Source organism: Anser anser (assembly GCF_964211835.1).
Source record: "Anser anser genome assembly, contig: SUPER_W_unloc_3, whole genome shotgun sequence".
In the NCBI taxonomy this organism is placed as follows: Eukaryota; Metazoa; Chordata; class Aves; order Anseriformes; family Anatidae; genus Anser; species Anser anser.
In genome coordinates this window covers 710,306-727,398 of record NW_028154229.1, presented here as the reverse complement: position 1 = coordinate 727,398, position 17,093 = coordinate 710,306, and the positions used below count along the sequence as shown (strand labels likewise).

The 17,093-nt window shown below is 40.0% G+C and overlaps 1 protein-coding gene across 7 annotated transcripts in view; it reads right to left on the bottom strand.

Moving 5' to 3' along the window:
- The window catches only part of LOC310888897 (katanin p60 ATPase-containing subunit A-like 2), a 175,572-nt gene that overhangs the window by 147,256 nt on the left and 11,223 nt on the right, over window positions 1-17,093 (bottom strand). For 5 of the 7 annotated variants that reach the window (XM_083852533.1, XM_083852534.1, XM_083852536.1 and 2 more), the window contains exons 5-10: window positions 9,815-9,938; window positions 8,618-8,717; window positions 7,145-7,222; window positions 4,552-4,650; window positions 3,978-4,041; window positions 2,981-3,109 (exon numbers count right to left, since the gene is read on the bottom strand). In XM_083852533.1, coding sequence (XP_083708659.1) covers window positions 3,000-3,109; window positions 3,978-4,041; window positions 4,552-4,650; window positions 7,145-7,222; window positions 8,618-8,717; window positions 9,815-9,938 — 575 coding nt within the window. In that variant the 3' untranslated portion in view covers window positions 2,981-2,999. Of the gene's footprint in view, window positions 1-1,348; window positions 1,391-2,980; window positions 3,110-3,977; window positions 4,042-4,551; window positions 4,651-7,144; window positions 7,223-8,617; window positions 8,718-9,814; window positions 9,939-12,781; window positions 17,072-17,093 lie in introns of those variants that run through there. The other 2 variants (XM_083852538.1, XM_083852537.1) reach the window with 2 other exon arrangements.

Below are 17,093 nucleotides of genomic sequence, written 5' to 3'. Positions count from 1 at the left end.
AAGCCCATCAAGGAGGGGCGTCAGAGATTGCAGAAGGTAACAGACTGGCAGATTTGACGGCCCGGAAGGTTGCGCGTGAAGTATGGAAAGCAATGGCTCTAATTCCATCGAAGGTAGGCCTCTCTTGTTTTAAATTACCTAAAGACCCAAAGTATTCAGCAGAAGACGAGAGACTTGCAAATTTGATGAAGGCCCAGAAGAATCCTGACGGATGGTATGTGACTGCGACAGGACAACTTATAGTGCCTCCTATAGTAATGCGAGAAATCTTACAAATAAAACATAATGAATGTCACTGGGGTGCAGAAGCAATGGTGACCTATTTGAAACGAGGTGTCATCTCGGTACACGTTAACAATGGCAAAGTCAGTAATGTCAAAATGTGAGCTTTGCTTAAAGAATAATCCGGTAGCAAGGAAACATGCTGAGATGGGAAGAACTAGAGCTGGGATAGAGCCTGGAGATTACTGGCAAATAGACTTCGTGGAACTGCCTAAAGCAAGAGGTTATAAATACCTATTGGTAGGGGTTGATACTTTTTCAGGATGGCCGGAGGCCCTTCCCTGTCGCACCAACCAAGCAAAGGAAACGGTAAAATGGTTACTACGGGAAATAATCCCTAGATTTGGTGTACCGTTGGGTATTTCTTCAGACAGGGGACCACATTTCATTGCCGATGTGGTTAAGGAGGTTAGTAGGTTAGTGGGAATTACCTGGAACTTACATACCCCATGGAGGCCTCAATCTAGTGGTCAGGTAGAGAGGATGAACCAAACTTTAAAAGGACAATTAAGCAAAATCTGTCAGGAAGCTAAAATACAGTGGCCACAGGCCTTACCAATAGCCTTGCTAAGAATTAGAATAAAGCCAAGAAGTGGGATGTCAGTAAGTCCCTATGAAATCATGTCTCCTGAACCGAACCCGAATATGCATGTTACCGGTAAACAGGATGTATATAATTATGTTTTAATAGTAATGAAAATACTTGCTCTTGGTATGAAGTATTTTCAAAGGGGGGAAATGTTAGTGTTGGGGAGAATCGAATGGATGTTCTATTAATGTTTCTCAGGTGATGGATCATACGGTATAATTAAATATCATTAAATGTACTTACATTATCAAGTAATCTATGTACACTGGAAACTTAGGGAGTACATTGAACAATCAAAAGAATCGTTGGAGGGGAACCCCGGGAGGGAATAGGTACAACCTGACCTTGGATAAGGGCCTGGAGATGATGAAGTGAGTTGAAGCAGAACCGAGGAGCGGAGAGAGCATGCGTCGAATAGAAAGGTGAAGAGTTTAGCGAAGAGGAAGACTCCTTACTTCATCTGGACGACCACCTGGACGACCACCAGAGTGCGCCACGCATGTGCAAAGGGGAGGGGAGCTAATTAGAATGAAAAGCGAGGCTGATGTTGCAACCTGTAATGAATATGTATACCTGACGCAATATTGTATGTATAAATAATGGCTGGGAAGTAACGGGACTGGAAGCCAGATTTGGGCACCTGCCCCGGCTTCCAGCGCTGAATAAAGCACCTTCATATAATCACTTGGTGGTTATGTGGTTGCTACGCTAACAATGTGAGTGGCTTTTCCAAGATGGTTGCTGAAACAAAAATTGGATGCTATGATATCAGTTTTGTTTGTATATCTTCCACTGCTGTCACGCAAAAGGTGCTACCAGTTTGCAGTCTACAATTTTATTATGAATCTAAACTATAAAATAACATCAATACAGGTGAGAAATGAGGAAAACAGAATAAGCTGATATTCCTCTGCATGACTGCAAAACTGCCATATACTTCACACAACTTCAGAAGACCATGCATCAGTTTCATGTCATTTCAGGATATAAATTCACATGGTACTTTTCTTAGAGCTGTCCTGATCCACAATCTTATTTCATTTCTGGATTGTGCCAAAGAGCCAACTAAGGGTGAAATACCACAGATTCAATATAATTGCAAGTGCTGCAGCATGTTCACAACTTTCTGGATGGTGTTGTGTCAAAAAACAGATCCCTTCTCCTGACAGGAGGGAAACTTTTAGGGAGATACTGACACAGATGTCAAGAGGATCAATAACACACGAGGTGAATGTCAGAAGAAAAACATGCCATTTTAAAGGAAAAAATGACACAAGAAAAATAATTACGTTGCAGACATCCTAAATTTCAAGGGAGATTTTGAAGCATTAACAGTGCTTGTAATGGCAGTTGTTAAGTGCAATCTATCATGACTACTCATTTTCAAGAGCTCTGTATCTATCTGAAGAAGATTCTAAGAGGTGAGAGTAAAGGAAGACTAAAAGTTTGTAGATTTTTTACACTGAAATGGTTGACATTACAGAAGGAGTCGGATGGGCACCTCAGGGTGCAGAGGCCACACCTAAATTCCTGAAATGTTCTGTATCACAGCTGAACCATTCATGCTAGTTGCCAGTCTGTATTGTGAAAATACATTTACCCAATTGCCATCAAACTACCTTCATTAACGCAACATTATGTCTGTGTTTGACTGTGACAACGGAGTTCTTTGCCAATTCTGTGCCTTGCAGGATGAGAGTAGTAGGGAATTTGGGAACCTAAAGAGCAGGTATATTTTGTAGGGAGCCTAGAAGCCAACCCTCACACAAAGGCTGTGAAGTACTCTGAAGGGGTCACTAAGAAAACACTAGTTTAGTTAGGGATACAGCTTGCTTGTTTCTTACTAATGAGTCGAAAATCTTTGCTGGCTTTGGGACACGTACTTCATCTTGCATTACATAACTAAAATTCCACAGCAAGAATCCATTTTAAGACTTCTGCAGAAGTGATGTTATTCCCATTTTAAGAACTAGATACAGAGTCACACATTTTCTCCAAGACAGGAAAGATGATGAGTATCAGAGAAATACTCATTTTCCAGTTCTGTTTTAAACTCCAGTTCTTTAAGTGGGAATCTGATGTTTGTATAACAAATAAGATAACTCTTACCCGGACAAGTTTTTCTGAATCACCCCTCCATTTGCTGATATGTTGAAAAATACATGGATGCTGATATGTTGAAAAAGGTTGTATCGCATTCTGTGGCAACAGCCTCAGCAAGCAATGTTTTTCCAGTACCTACAAACAACAGTGTTGAAGAAATTCACTCTCTAAAGAAATACAATGCAAATGTTTGAATAATTCCCCTCATCTTACTATTAGTCAGATAAAAGTATTAAAATAGGAAAAGTCCTTCTAGGATTGCCTGGAGAAATTCAGGTATTACAGCACTGCAAATGTGTTCTCCATATTCTGAAGTACGACATGCTGAGATGGCCAGACCACTTTCTATGGCAAGTGCATCTAAGCGTTCACTAGAACAAATGGAGTTTACTGGAATGACAGCTTTGGCAATCTGACTCACAGTATTTGTGCCCTCTGTCCCCTCCCAGCCACACTCATGTGGTGGCAGTGCTTCCTCCCTTGTGTTGAAGTGGAGCAGAAGGAGCAGTGAGGCTGTGCTGAGTGGAAAACACCCAGCTAGCACAGAAGAGAGCAAAGCTTCCACCTCATTTCCAAAATGATCGCCAAACACAGAAGAGAGAAGGCAAGGACATTTTTCTTCAAGAAGGTGAGAGCCCATGCCAGATTTATTTGCATTTTGCAAGATGAGGTCAAGCCAAACTTGATTAATGTTGTCCAAGCTGAGTAGCAATATCAATTCTCATTTCTCCTAATGGGTAGTGTAAGTATTGTTTTTTTGAAGATTCAAGTGTAGAAACAGTCAAAGGTTGTGAGAAAGGCAAATAGAGAGGTTTGAGTGCAAGAGACAGATATGATCATCCATATTGTCTTCTTTCATTTCAAATTACAGAACATGTTCTTAATTATTAATTATTATGTGATACATTAACACATTTGATCTAATTAGCATCAGTGATTTATGGGTAGTACAAAAACAGAAGTAGTGACAAACACATGGATAGGCTATAAAAACACTCCATACCTGGTGGTCCATACAGCAATAAACCCTTCCAAGGAGACAGAATGCCTGTCAATAGCTGTGGGTACTGCGGAAACCAAAAAGTACTTCAGGGATTATAAATATCATCTATAACAAGATGCAAGGAATTCTAACCCTTACCCCCCTGCTCCTAACACATTCAGGAAATCTAAGAAATTGGAAGACAGGAAAAAAACAAAGCAACCTATGATATATATGATCTGAGTACTGAGAATAATACTGTATTAACTGTATTTGAAATTGTTTTAAATTAATTCTTCAAATGCAGTTGGCTTTATATTCTCTTCTGTAAGTCATTTTACACTGAATTAGTAAAGGCCAAATCCAGTACATTTTACATTGCCAAGGGTACAAAATAATAGAACCCCAAACTTAAAATTTTTACATTTTTACATTCTCCTATAGGAGAATGGGTATTCCATTTCTAAATGAAACAGGAACAGTTCCAACAGAAACTGCCTACAAAAGCACAGAAATAGTGAGACCACCACTGTAATTACAAGGAAGATGGTAATGAGCTCAATGATGGTTTTCTCTGATCTATTTAGCATCTTACCCTTATAGGATAAACAACTGCTTCCTTGACTAGTCTTTTAGTTGCATCCAGTCCAATAATATCATCCCACTTCACATTTGGATTATGGAGGTAGATGTCCTGCAACATATATCACATCATGTTAGCAAAACTTAACTACTTCTACACTAGAATAACCACCTTTAGCAAAGTAAAAGCATCGACTCAGTTATAAAACAATTGTGCTATTAAGTGATGCAAACCTATCATTTAACCCTGTGTACTAGTCAGCTCACAAGAGGAAAGCACACATCGCAATCATTTCCACAGAAGTGCTACAATATGCCTTGCTTCCCCTGAAACCCCTAGTTTTCCAAGAGCATATACACTGCCAAATGAGGTGCAGTTGAGGGAACAGGGTTATAGAAAAACCTAGAGAAAAAGATATCAGGAGAGACCTGATCACTCTCTACAACTACTTCAAAGGAGGAGGTAGTAGTGTGGTGGTCAATCTCTTCTCCCAAGCACCAAGACAAGAGGAAATGGCCTCAAGTTGCACCAGGGTAGGTTTAGGTTGGATATTAGGAAAAATTTCTTCACCGAAAGGGTTGTGAGGTATTGGAACAGACTGCCCAGAAGAGTAGTTGAGTCACCATCCCTGAAGGTATTCAAAACACGCGTAGATGTGGTGCTTAGGGACAAGGTTTACTGGGAGACTTGGCAGTGCTAGGTTAACTGTTGGACTTGATGATCTTACAGGTCTTTCCCAACCTACATGATTCTATGATTCTACCTATATGCTGAGCAGATGTGTCTCTCAGATCTGTTTTCTGTTAGTTGTTTTTAGTAACCAACCAATATATGAAGAGCTACTGTAATGTGAAGATGTGAAGATTACCTGTTTTTTGAAATGTTTATTCTATAGCAATGAGTTGCACAGTTTAATCAGATGCTATGTGAAAATACTTGTTTCTTTTAAACTTGCTGCTCAGTAACTTCACAGCTGCACTTATTGTTATAAATAATACTGAAAAATTGCTCTCTATGTACTCTACACTATGCAAGAAAAGGTGCAAGAAGCTTTGTAGCAGGAGGAAAATTCCCCCCTAAGCATCTATCAAAATACAGTCAGTAATTAGTTCATGCCCTGAAGCACTCACTAATTTAATTTCATTTAATTCATCAAACTATCCAAATCTTCTATGAATCTTTCCATTTCCTTTAGTAATATTTTGTGGCTTAGTGTTCCACAGACTAATTGTTCTGCAGAAAAATATCGTATCCTCAAGACAAATACTTGGGATAAATTCTGCTCTCTGATAAAAATAGGCAGTCTCCAGAAACTAAAGAAAAAATATGTGCTTATATCCAAGGGGAAAATTTGATTTAATACAATTAGAAAAATTATTTATATAGAGTAGATTATACTTTCCCTTTCTATTAACAGCAAATTAAGATGAATCAGATTTATGATACTAAGTAGAGGCTTCCATAACTGTTTCCAAATTAAATTAGATTGTGTTGTGAAATAGATACCACATGCTATTTATTTTTATTGATTTACACAGCGATGATTACTATAGCAATTAGGAACATACCAACACAATTTTAAAACATATCATAATGAAGGCTAAAGCAACCCTATTTCTTGTTGCTAAAATAGAAGCAAACTTACCAAATCCTGTGATATTGTGAAGCCTTTTGGACAAGTGCCTAGTGGGATTTGGGAGACAATGAAAGCCACGCATTTGCCTGCTTCACTGCTAGACTAGTTGATCCCCAGTAGTCCAGGGCCTGTTTGCTGGACCACACTTCAAACCCATGACTGAAATAAAATGGTGCTGACAGCGTTGGGATACCCTCCAGGTGCCAAACTGCCCATACCAGAAGAATCCCCAGGATACAGAATCCCCTGGGCTACAGAATATTACTGATGCTGCCCATGCAGCTTCTGGGAAGAACGAAGGGCACTGTCAGCAGAGCCTACAGTAACAGCACATCCCAGGTGAGCCAACCAAGAAAAGATGATGAAAAGTATAGATTATGCAGGCAGTGCAATGCAAGACACAGGTCTAGTATGTTAAAAAATGTGGGAATATCAGTGTCTCATAATCTTGGTACGTGGTATCTAGTAGATACACTCAGAATCAGGATATTGCTGTAATACTGGCAGATCATCCACACTGAATACAGCCCAATGCCTTGAATGGAAACGGCACCTGTGGAGTTGAATAAAGGTTTTCCCACCATTCAATCACAGTAAGATAATACATTATATAATAGATAGTACTAGATCATATATTTAAATCAGTGTTGTATTGTACATTTTCTGTACCAATAAGAACAAAGGTAAAAGCTACAAGAATACCACAGTTAGTATGATTACATGTTACATGTAATCCCTATTAGAAAGATCTTAATTACTTCGTTCCACTGTGTATCAGAAAGAAACACTGGGACATGTAAAGAAAAGAATGATTTCCAGATAGTCACATGGTTTAAAAAAAAAAAAAAGAAATGGCTTGCACCTTCGAGAATAAGCACTGTCAGCATTAACAAAGAGAAGCAAACAGCATTCTCAAATGACAAAGATAACCAAGATCGCTATATAAATGAAACAGAAATCTGATCTTACTTTGCTTACAACTGTTGCGAGTTCTCTCATCTCACCAGTCATGCCAATAAAAGCACTATGGGGTTTTAATAATCGTTCCTAAAAAAGACAAACTTAAGTTCTTGTCAGACTTCAATTATTATAAATAGAAGAACGGTAAAATAATTTCAAAAAAGCTGGTACACCATAATATCAACTTTCAAAATTGTAAAATAAGGATAAAGATTTTGAAGCAAGCCTTATTTGTAGTAACCCATTTTTTCATCTGACAGAATCTAATCCAGAATTAACATTAAAATGAGCAGCTTTCTTACTGCATATGTAGTCCTAAACATGCCCTACACATATTAAGAGCAGTGAAAAATATAAACATGGGTTGTCACATTGCCACACAGTCCGTTTTGAAAGTTTCTTCAAATGTAGTAATTACCAGGCAAAGTGGCACTGAGTAATTTGGATGCACTGTCCTAGAAGTTATAGCTCATATCAAGGAGTGATTGCTTTACTGAAAATTTCTATCTCAGCCATCTAAACTGTGTTCCTGTCTCAGCTGAGGTGAATGCTAAATAGCATACTGGATTCAAAGGAATGAGAATTTCACCCCCAAAAGTACGGTGGGTTTCTGCAAATTTGTTTGTGAATCATACAGCACAATGTGTATTTGTTGACTTCTTTTGTATTCAAAGAGTAAACAACTGTCAACAAATTAGACCATTATCAACTACGACTGTCCACTCAACAAAGAAATATACCACTCAAAAAATCTAAGCCCTTTTTTTAGCACTTCAGAAACAAGACAGCATCATTACAGTATTTTATTTTGTTCCTGGTGATATAAACCTGATGTTCATGCACATTGGATGAAAATATGAAGAGAAACACCGATGGATCTGGATCCCAATTAAGACTGTTCAAGGCTATTCCATTTGATGATACTTTGATAGCATCTTGGATCATCCCATGGAAGTCAATTATTTGGCTCTTAAGAAGAAGATAATGTTGTGATAAGCTTTTACCAGGATGTTAGAAATGTTAAAAATGCACTGGGACAAAATTTTGCTTAACATTACAGCAATTAGTTTCCTTGTTGCATATACAGACATAAACATGGCAAAAAGCTGACCACAGAATCTGTGGTAGCAATGGGAAATGAACGTACATCTCATGTACATAGTGTAACAATTTAACTGCAGAACCTCTTATTGCACTCACAAATTTCATATTTATCTTCAATTTAGGTATTATTGCTGAGTTTTAAAAACAGAAACACTGTTCCTTCTTGTCTAATTTTGAAATACTATTTAACATAAACTGAGCCTCCTGTGCAAAAATTTACTGCCCAAATCATAAAATTGACCCTTCAGCTAATTATATAGCAAAACCGTATATAAAAATATACAGAAAAAGATCACATTGGATACTTATGAAAAGCTTTTATGTGCTTTTCCTACATGCACATTTCTGTCATAAATCACATATTAGGTTTCTACCAACCCTCCTTGGGTGAGGGCCTTCTCCTGCTCCTCCAGATTTGTTGATTGCTGAGACGCAAGCCAAAATCAGATTGCTCTGGAGTAACTGCACTGTCATTATTCTAAAGAAAAATGAATTTTAAAGTAAATGTGTTGCCAGGTATATGAGTTGCAGATAACATTCTATTATAGGTATAATCCCACCACTTCATACATGCCTAGATAAACTGTATCATTACATGGAAGTTACAACAGTAATCCTATATTTGTCAAACAAACCACTGCTGTGCATTTAGTTAGGCTTCATCTGACTGCTGACAGCAGAACAAAAGCCATAGCTCTACAGCTCAGCATTCAAGTTCTTTTCATGCAGAGAGCTTCCATTTTAAGTTGTAGAAATCTGCATCTTTTTTAGCCGTGAGAAGAAACACTTATGAGCAGTGACAGGCAAGTATATGGCACAGCACATCAACTTAGAAATGAGGAGCCATTTCAGGACTGTAAGTTACTTTGACATTCACTTCACAGCAGTCATTGCTGTACTGTCCAAGGGCTACATTTTTTTAAGGGTGAGAAATGGTCAGAGGTGAGATCCAGCCCTATACAGAAATATGGACAAGGACTTATATATATATATATATATAAATTTAAAAAAGAGGCTGTCCCTCACCCAGTTTCATAAAAGCTGTAGCAGACAGTACTTGCCCACCAACCTGCTGTTCCTGCTCTCTCCTATGTAAGGGATGGTAATAAAGTAGTTTTTGAAAAACAGACATCTTACTAAAACAAGACTCACAAAACTGAAAATTACAGAGCCAAATGACTCCCACAATCTCAAACACCTTATGTACTGTGAAGATGCTTAAAACTGACACAAGACTTTCTGCTTGGTTGGTTTGTCTTGTTTTCTGATGCTAAAGGATGAATCCTTAAATCTACAGATGTTAATGGAAAGACTCCTGCTTATTTCGGTATAGGTTGGATTATATGACTTCTCTTCTTTTCCTCTAATTTTGGCTTGTGACTTGCTCCCCAGATGACAGCTAGAAAGCATCTTCTCCCGAAGTCTTGCATCTATAATGCTTAAATTATGCAAACAGTAAAACCCATAAGTTATGCAAACACAAATTGTGTAACATCCTCTCATTGACTATAGCTGCTCAAAATAAAATCACATTGATTTCAAATGTAATGCTGACGAGATAAAACACATTTGAACCTGTTTGGGGCGCTCTTTGGTGGATGATTTAAGTTCTGTTGTCCTCCCAGGTGAAGTTTTTGATGATGGTCATTGCACTGTCTGACGTTTTGTCCTTGGAAGATTCTGAGAAGAGCTTGCTGCCCTAGAATGCAAGTTATATCATCAAAGGCTTTCACAACCTCTTTTTTTTCTTCAAAATACCAAGGATTAAAAGGCACAGTTTTCAAACAAAGCAGTTTGGGGCTAACTTTGTTCCCGCTGAAGTTAAGGCATCAGTCTCAATGACATAAAAGCTCAGTACTCGCAGCTTTCAAACACTCCACCCCACCTTATCACACACTGCAGAAACTTTGCAGATTGTCTGCATCTCCAGTTGGGAAGTAAACCTTTATTTTTCTCTAAAAGATAAAGAAAAATCCACCACGCAGTATCAGGGGACTCTAGGCCAGTTTAGTATCTGTTATAAATGACTGAGTCCCAAATAGGATTACAATCAGAGTTTACAATTTATTAAACGAATAGAGGCAAGCAAACAGCGCTGGGTGCGCCGGGAGTCTCTGCTCCACCGGGACGCACACCTGTTACGTAAGGTGGCTGGTTTTTATGCTCCTAGGCTAATACATATTCATTACTACTTCTAGAAGAGGCAGGGTTATTATAATTGGTTTCCCGAATCCGAAGTCCTTCCAGGTGCGCCTGCTTATCAGTCTCTGTTAGTTTCTCGGGGGCCGCTCAGACAGGGAGGCTCATATTCTTCCTCCTTATCTAGTGGTCTCTTGGCCGGCTGTCAGAAGTTACTGCACATTCGTGCAAAGTCAGCAGTTTTTCTCCGAAGAAATCCCTTTGTTCTCTTCTCGCCTAAACCCAGGCCTCAATGTTAACCCTTCAAAACCCCTTAGTGGCACGAATTGCTGGACCATTTCTTACAATTCCTCCCTTTTTTTTTTTTTAATCATCAATTCGTGTCTCTCCTTCAACCTTTGTCAGTAACAATTGGATTTCATCAGTCAGTTCTCGGGGTGTCCACTTCTTAAGCATCATTATCGACACGTCACCTTTTCTCTCCACTGAAGTCATCACAAATTGGGTGCTATTTATTACTCGCCGTATCAACAACGTAAAGCAAGGTATCATACAAGGTATAAACAATAATGTCACTATACCACATAAAAATAAAAACAGCATCCTTTTAACCCATGGTTCACCAGGCAACCATGAAAAGAAATCCCAATCCATACCCTTCCAAGTTTGTACTGGGACGTGGGCTAGCTTTCTAATTTCCTTTGTTATCTGCTTGACCACTTTTCCATTATCATCAATCTGTAGACAACAATTAGAATCGTTCAGTTTTCCACATACTCCCCCTTCTTCTGCTAGTAAATAGTCTAAGACCATTCTATGTTGGAATATAGCATTTCTCATTTGAGTGGATTGGTCAGCCAAAAGATCCAAGGCTGTCGCTGTTTGATTTGTTACAACTTCGAGGATAGCTTGCAACCTAATTATTCGGTTCAAATTATAAATAGGTTCTCGGGCTCCTGATATCAACTCATTTGGGTTCCAGGTGGCTGGCCCATAATGCTGTATGATTCTTTCAGGAGGCCATTCATCCTTTCCCCATTTTTGGGCACTACCCCCGGTTAAGGAAGTATCAATAGATCGTTTTACTCTGTTCAGGTCATCATATAATCTTATTCCTAAATGATTTCCTTGTGTTTGTGACAATAAAAAGAACAAGGGTCTTATGTACCCCCATAGCATATTCCCGACCAGTTTCCAGGTAGCCTCTTGTAAGCATGTTTGCCACACACCCAATAATGTCCCTTTAGGGCCCACGTCCCGTTTGGAAAATGACCATCCCATCCATCTTTACCCTTTGGGGCGTGATAATACAGAGTGTCCTTGTTACCGAGTGGTCCTGTTACAATGTCTGCCCCGTTTGTACTCGTATATGCACGCTTCCAAGCTCCCACGTTGGGTTTCCACTTACAGTCACAATTCAGTTCTCTTTGGCGACCTGTCATATTATAAGCCTTTTTCGCCGTCCAATCTTGAGAGTGTGGGAAGCGCCTTCAATCATGGGGTTGGGCCCGCTTTCAGAGCTTGTGTTACCATTCAGCCCTTCAGGGTGATCCAGCTCCTGGAAAAACTAATCACAATTTTATTATGGGTTTAAAAGGTTCTCATGTTATTTTTCTCAGGACAAACTGATCTTGGTGTGGGAGAAGTCCGGTCGAGGCACTCTCACTCGGCGGTCAATACCCATAGGGGTTGCCTCCCTCGGTAGACCATACACGCCGCAGTGGAGGGTCCTACCCCGGTCTTGCCTTCTCCCTTTCCTCCCTTCAGCCTTGTCCTCTTTATCCAGTGCCCTTAATTCATGCAGAACCTCATTGCTGGGATATCAGTTCCTCTTTAGTCTCAGTTTCAGTTCCCCAGGAGTGGACTCAACCCTCCAGGCTTCGGTAGTTATTGGTCCTTTTATTCTGGATGCGTGGGTCCAACCCCTTCTTGCTGTTCTCACAGCTGTTTCAGTAGTAAGTAAAACAAGGTACGGTCCCTCCCATCGGGGGTTCAATGATTCTTCTCTCCAGGTTTTTATTAAGACCTTGTCTCCTGGTTGTATTTTATGAATAGCAAATCCTAAAGGTGGTGTCTGAGTCATCATCCCAATTTCTCTTATCTCCTGTAATCTCCTTCCAATGGTAATTATGTATTTCTGGATACTATGATCCTCAACTACATTGTTCCCTAGGGGCATCCCTTGAGAATAAGGCACACCATATAACATTTCATATGATGATAATCCAGTCTCACTGTGTGGTTTAGTTCTTATGTTTAAAAGTGCCAATGGTAAGCATTTCGTCCAGGGCAGCTGTGTCTCGATCATTAACTTAGCCAATTGTTGTTTTATTGTTTGATTCATCCTTTCTACTTTCCCTGAGCTTTGTGGGTGCCACGGAGTGTGGTATTCCCACTGAATACCTTTCAAGGGGTACATCCTTCAAATCTTTGTGGCTGGCGTATGTTCGATTATTTCCACACAATTGTGTTCCAACGGTCCTTCTTCTGGAACGGTTCCTAGAAATACTGCTGGATATAACAGGTTAGTCGTTTTCAAGGTTATGTCATCTTGTTCAGTTAGGATTGCCTGATATTTCATCATCCGGCTGGGTGATAACCAGTGCCCCCCCCCCTTTGTTCCAAAACGGTTGTTACCATATGTGGTCCAAAAACTTCAATACGTTTTCCCATTTGAAGGCAAATAATTTTCTACTATCTTTATCAAGAGGTATGCAAAAGAAGGCATCCTTTAAATCTATCACGGTAAACCATTTATATTTCTCTTTCACAGATGTTAACAATGTGTAAGGATTAGCTACTACCGGGTGAATATCCTTTGTTATTTCATTTATTGCTCTAAGATCTTGTACAGATCTATACTCGCCATTCGGCTTCTTTACTGGAAAAATTGGAGTATTGTATTCCCATTTACATTCTTCCAGAATCTGATATTTGAGAAATTTGTCAATAATTTTCACTATTTCTGTGCCTAGCTTCTATCTTAAGTGGATATTGTTTGATTCAAACAGGTTTGGCTCCTTCCTTTAATTCCACCTTTACCAGTTGTGCCAGTTTCGACTTCCCTGGTACATCTGTTTCCCGTACTGTTGCTATAACTGCATTTTCTACTTCTCTTGGAATATTAACAAAGGGTTTATCTTTGATCATTAGGATTTGGCCTACTTTGGACTCAGGTACCTTCATTATTAATTCTCCATCCTCAAAGGTTATTGTTGCATCTAATTTGGCTAATAGATCCCGTCCCAAGAGTGGCATCGGGCATTCTGGTACATACTAAAATTTATGGGTTAGTTCCTCACCCCCAAAACGCAAATCAAGGGGTCGTAAGAATGACCATTCTTCCTCTTTCCCTGTGGCTCCAATTATTGTAGTTGTCTTAGTTCCTAATCGTCCTTTTAAACTATTTAACACTGAATATGTTGCTCCTATTACATTTACAGCCTAATTAACACAGAGAAAGAAGCTCCCATAACCAACAAAAAATTCAAGCCTGTCTTCGTTTCCTAGCTTTATTTCAACTAGTGGACCTGCTAGGGTAGATGCCCCAGGTCCCCATCATTCCTGACTGTTGTAAGTTTGTCCTGCAGCCTAAGACAATTTCTTTCTGATATCAGGGGCTGATTGCCCTGGAAAGAGGTTAGCCAGTTGCCTCTCTCTCTTTTTTTTTTTTTTTTAAGCCAGGTCCATTTTTTTTTTTTCATTGCATTTCAAAGTTGGTCCAGAAATTCAAAAATTCCATAAATTCCATAGGGGTTTCTTTTGGACCTTGTTGGAACAGATTCTCAATTCCCAATAGCCAATTTAACCAGATTTTAGTATTTACATAATTTCCGGGGTGATTAGGGTCTCAGTGAGGGGGTCGGTCAGGGGAATGCAATCGTTGAAAGTTCCCTGAGCGGTCCCATTGGCAATCTGAGCTCACACAGGAACTCAGGTTGTTTCAAAAGTTAGCTGCTTTTCTGTTTCCACGACAACTCTCTCGGACCCATCACGGTCCCCCTGCCCCAGAGGGCTCACACCCGCGATTTAGAGATCTCAGCCTCGGGTTGAGACGGAACTATTAACATTCCTACATCCTCTTCCCCTGCTCATTCAACTTCAAACAGCTCTGTTAAATACTACATGCCACACAACCTTTAACACCTTCAACAACCCTTTTAACACTTCCTTTATCTTTCTCCAGCCCGTACTTTTCTAATGCCAACACCAAATGCTCAGTCAGGGGCCAACTTAATTCCAAACCTTTTCCCTCCAACATGCTGAAACAACATATCACTATACAACATTTCATCCTATTTTCCTTCTCTCCTCAAAAACATTAATTGCAAGACACTGTTATAGTCGATTGATCCATAAAGTGGCCATTTAGTTTATATAGTGGCCACCATTGATTGCAATACTTAGTGAAAGTCCTCTTGCTTTCTGTGCCCCCATTTCTAACAATATCCTTCCAATGTGCCAATATGCACCCAAGGAGGCTTTTTCTTTTTTAGGACGTCTTTTTTTTTTTTTTTTTTTTTTTTTTTTGGATTTTCCCCTTTTCCTTGATTTCCCATTCCCTTTTATTTATTTATATTAGTTACTGTCCCTTGTTTCAATTTCCACGCAAACCTTTTTATTGCAGGTTTTTACTATCTTTTCCTAATCTTCTTCCCAAATGTCCCAATTCTCTGGGATTAAACTCTTCTTTCCACATACAAACTTTACTATTTCAGATTATTAATGAGCCCCATTCCAATCATAAATCCGCAGGACTTCGGAAAAACACCTGAAGCACTCAGCCTTCTGTCTTCTAGACAAACAATAACACCTTTTCCACAAAATTTACATTTCAATAAGACCGAATTTCAAGCCAAATGCTAATTTTTCTCATGCACTTTGTTAGTAAGCCTACACAAAACAAGGAATCACTCCTGTGTATCCGTCAAGATGGGGTTTTAAAAAGGTATTGAGGCCTAAATAAATTCGCTCTCCCCCTTCTTACCTAATTCCCAGGGCTCAGGCCCGAACCACCAAAGAAGTGACTCTCCGTTCTACCACTTTGATAATCAGTCAGCCCCACTCCCCCGATACTTGGGAAACTGACCAAACACCACCGCGAATATACCCAAACTTCTAAACTGTTACTTAGATAATGCTCCCACCTTCCTCCTTGACACAGTCAAAACATTTAAGAACAAAACAGGATTACAAGATGCACCACCGGGGGTGGATTGTTAGGATATAGAGGTGGTAGGTTATCCAATGACTCCCATTCATCATCTTTTTCTTTTTCCTTTTTTTTTTATTTTTTTATTTTTTTGTTCTCTTCTTCGTCAAACTTCTCGTCTGCTTTTAGTGTAAATATTGAGGCTGGAAAAGGACGTGAGATCCTGATCCATAATCCTGCATAATCACTTTCCTCCTGGCTAAAAGGTTCCTTTGAATTAACATGTATATTTAAGGCCTGGCAAACCCAGTCTTCAAAGGATCCGAAAACGGGCCAAAAGACATGTGGTCTTAAAGGCTACTTTGGCCATTCTGTCATACAATACTGAACCATTTTCAATTTACTTTTTCCCTTTTCTGGGGCCCCTATCGTTCCAATTTCTAATCATTATCCCTAATGGACTTTCTGGTGGTATGTCTGGTAATTTGCTCCCTTTTCTCTGGTCCCGGGTCTTCAATTTTGTCTGACCCATCTAGGAATTTTACTGTGGCAATTCCTACAGCCCTTGGTTGCCTTAGTGAGAGTGTCTTGCAGGGGGTTTAGGACCTATCACCCACCCACGAATCCTATAGGAATCGCTTCGGTCCTTCACCGGCCAAGTCCCTCGCGGGAGATTGGAACCGCGGTTAGAAGACCTCCACAATCGCTTCGGAACTACGTTCCGTCTCAATCACACTCTCACACACACACAGGCAACCGAAACCCACCCAACCGAACGGTATACGCCTTAAATACTTACGACTCCGTCGTCTTCGTTCGGATCTTCGCGCGCAGAATTACGGGCAAAATATAGTGCTGCAGCCGGCAAAGGGAGCTCATAAAAAAATCTAAATCTTTGCTTGCCCTTATTCAGGTTCAAGATGGCATTAGCCCTGACCTGACTCGAACAGGAGCCACCAAATGGTGGGGGCGCCCCTCCTAGATCAAGTCAGAATTCAGGAACCAAGACCATCCCGGACGAGCCCCCAATTGTTATAAATGACTGAGTCCCAAATAGGATTACAATCAGAGTTTACAATTTATTAAACGAATAGAGGCAAGCAAACAGCGCTGGGTGCGCCGGGAGTCTCTGCTCCACCGGGACGCACACCTGTTACGTAAGGCGGCTGGTTTTTATGCTCCTAGGCTAATACATATTCATTACTACTTCTAGAAGAGGCAGGGTTATTATAATTGGTTTCCCGAATCCGAAGTCCTTCCAGGTGCGCCTGCTTATCAGTCTCTGTTAGTTTCTCGGGGGCCGCTCAGACAGGGAGGCTCATATTCTTCCTCCTTATCTAGTGGTCTCTTGGCCGGCTGTCAGAAGTTACTGCACATTCGTGCAAAGTCAGCAGTTTTTCTCCGAAGAAATCCCTTTGTTCTCTTCTCGCCTAAACCCAGGCCTCAATGTTAACCCTTCAAAACCCCTTAGTGGCACGAATTGCTGGACCATTTCTTACAGTATCCCTACAGTATCACAACATTATTATAACTACGCTGCATATTGCTCTTAGAGGAAACTTT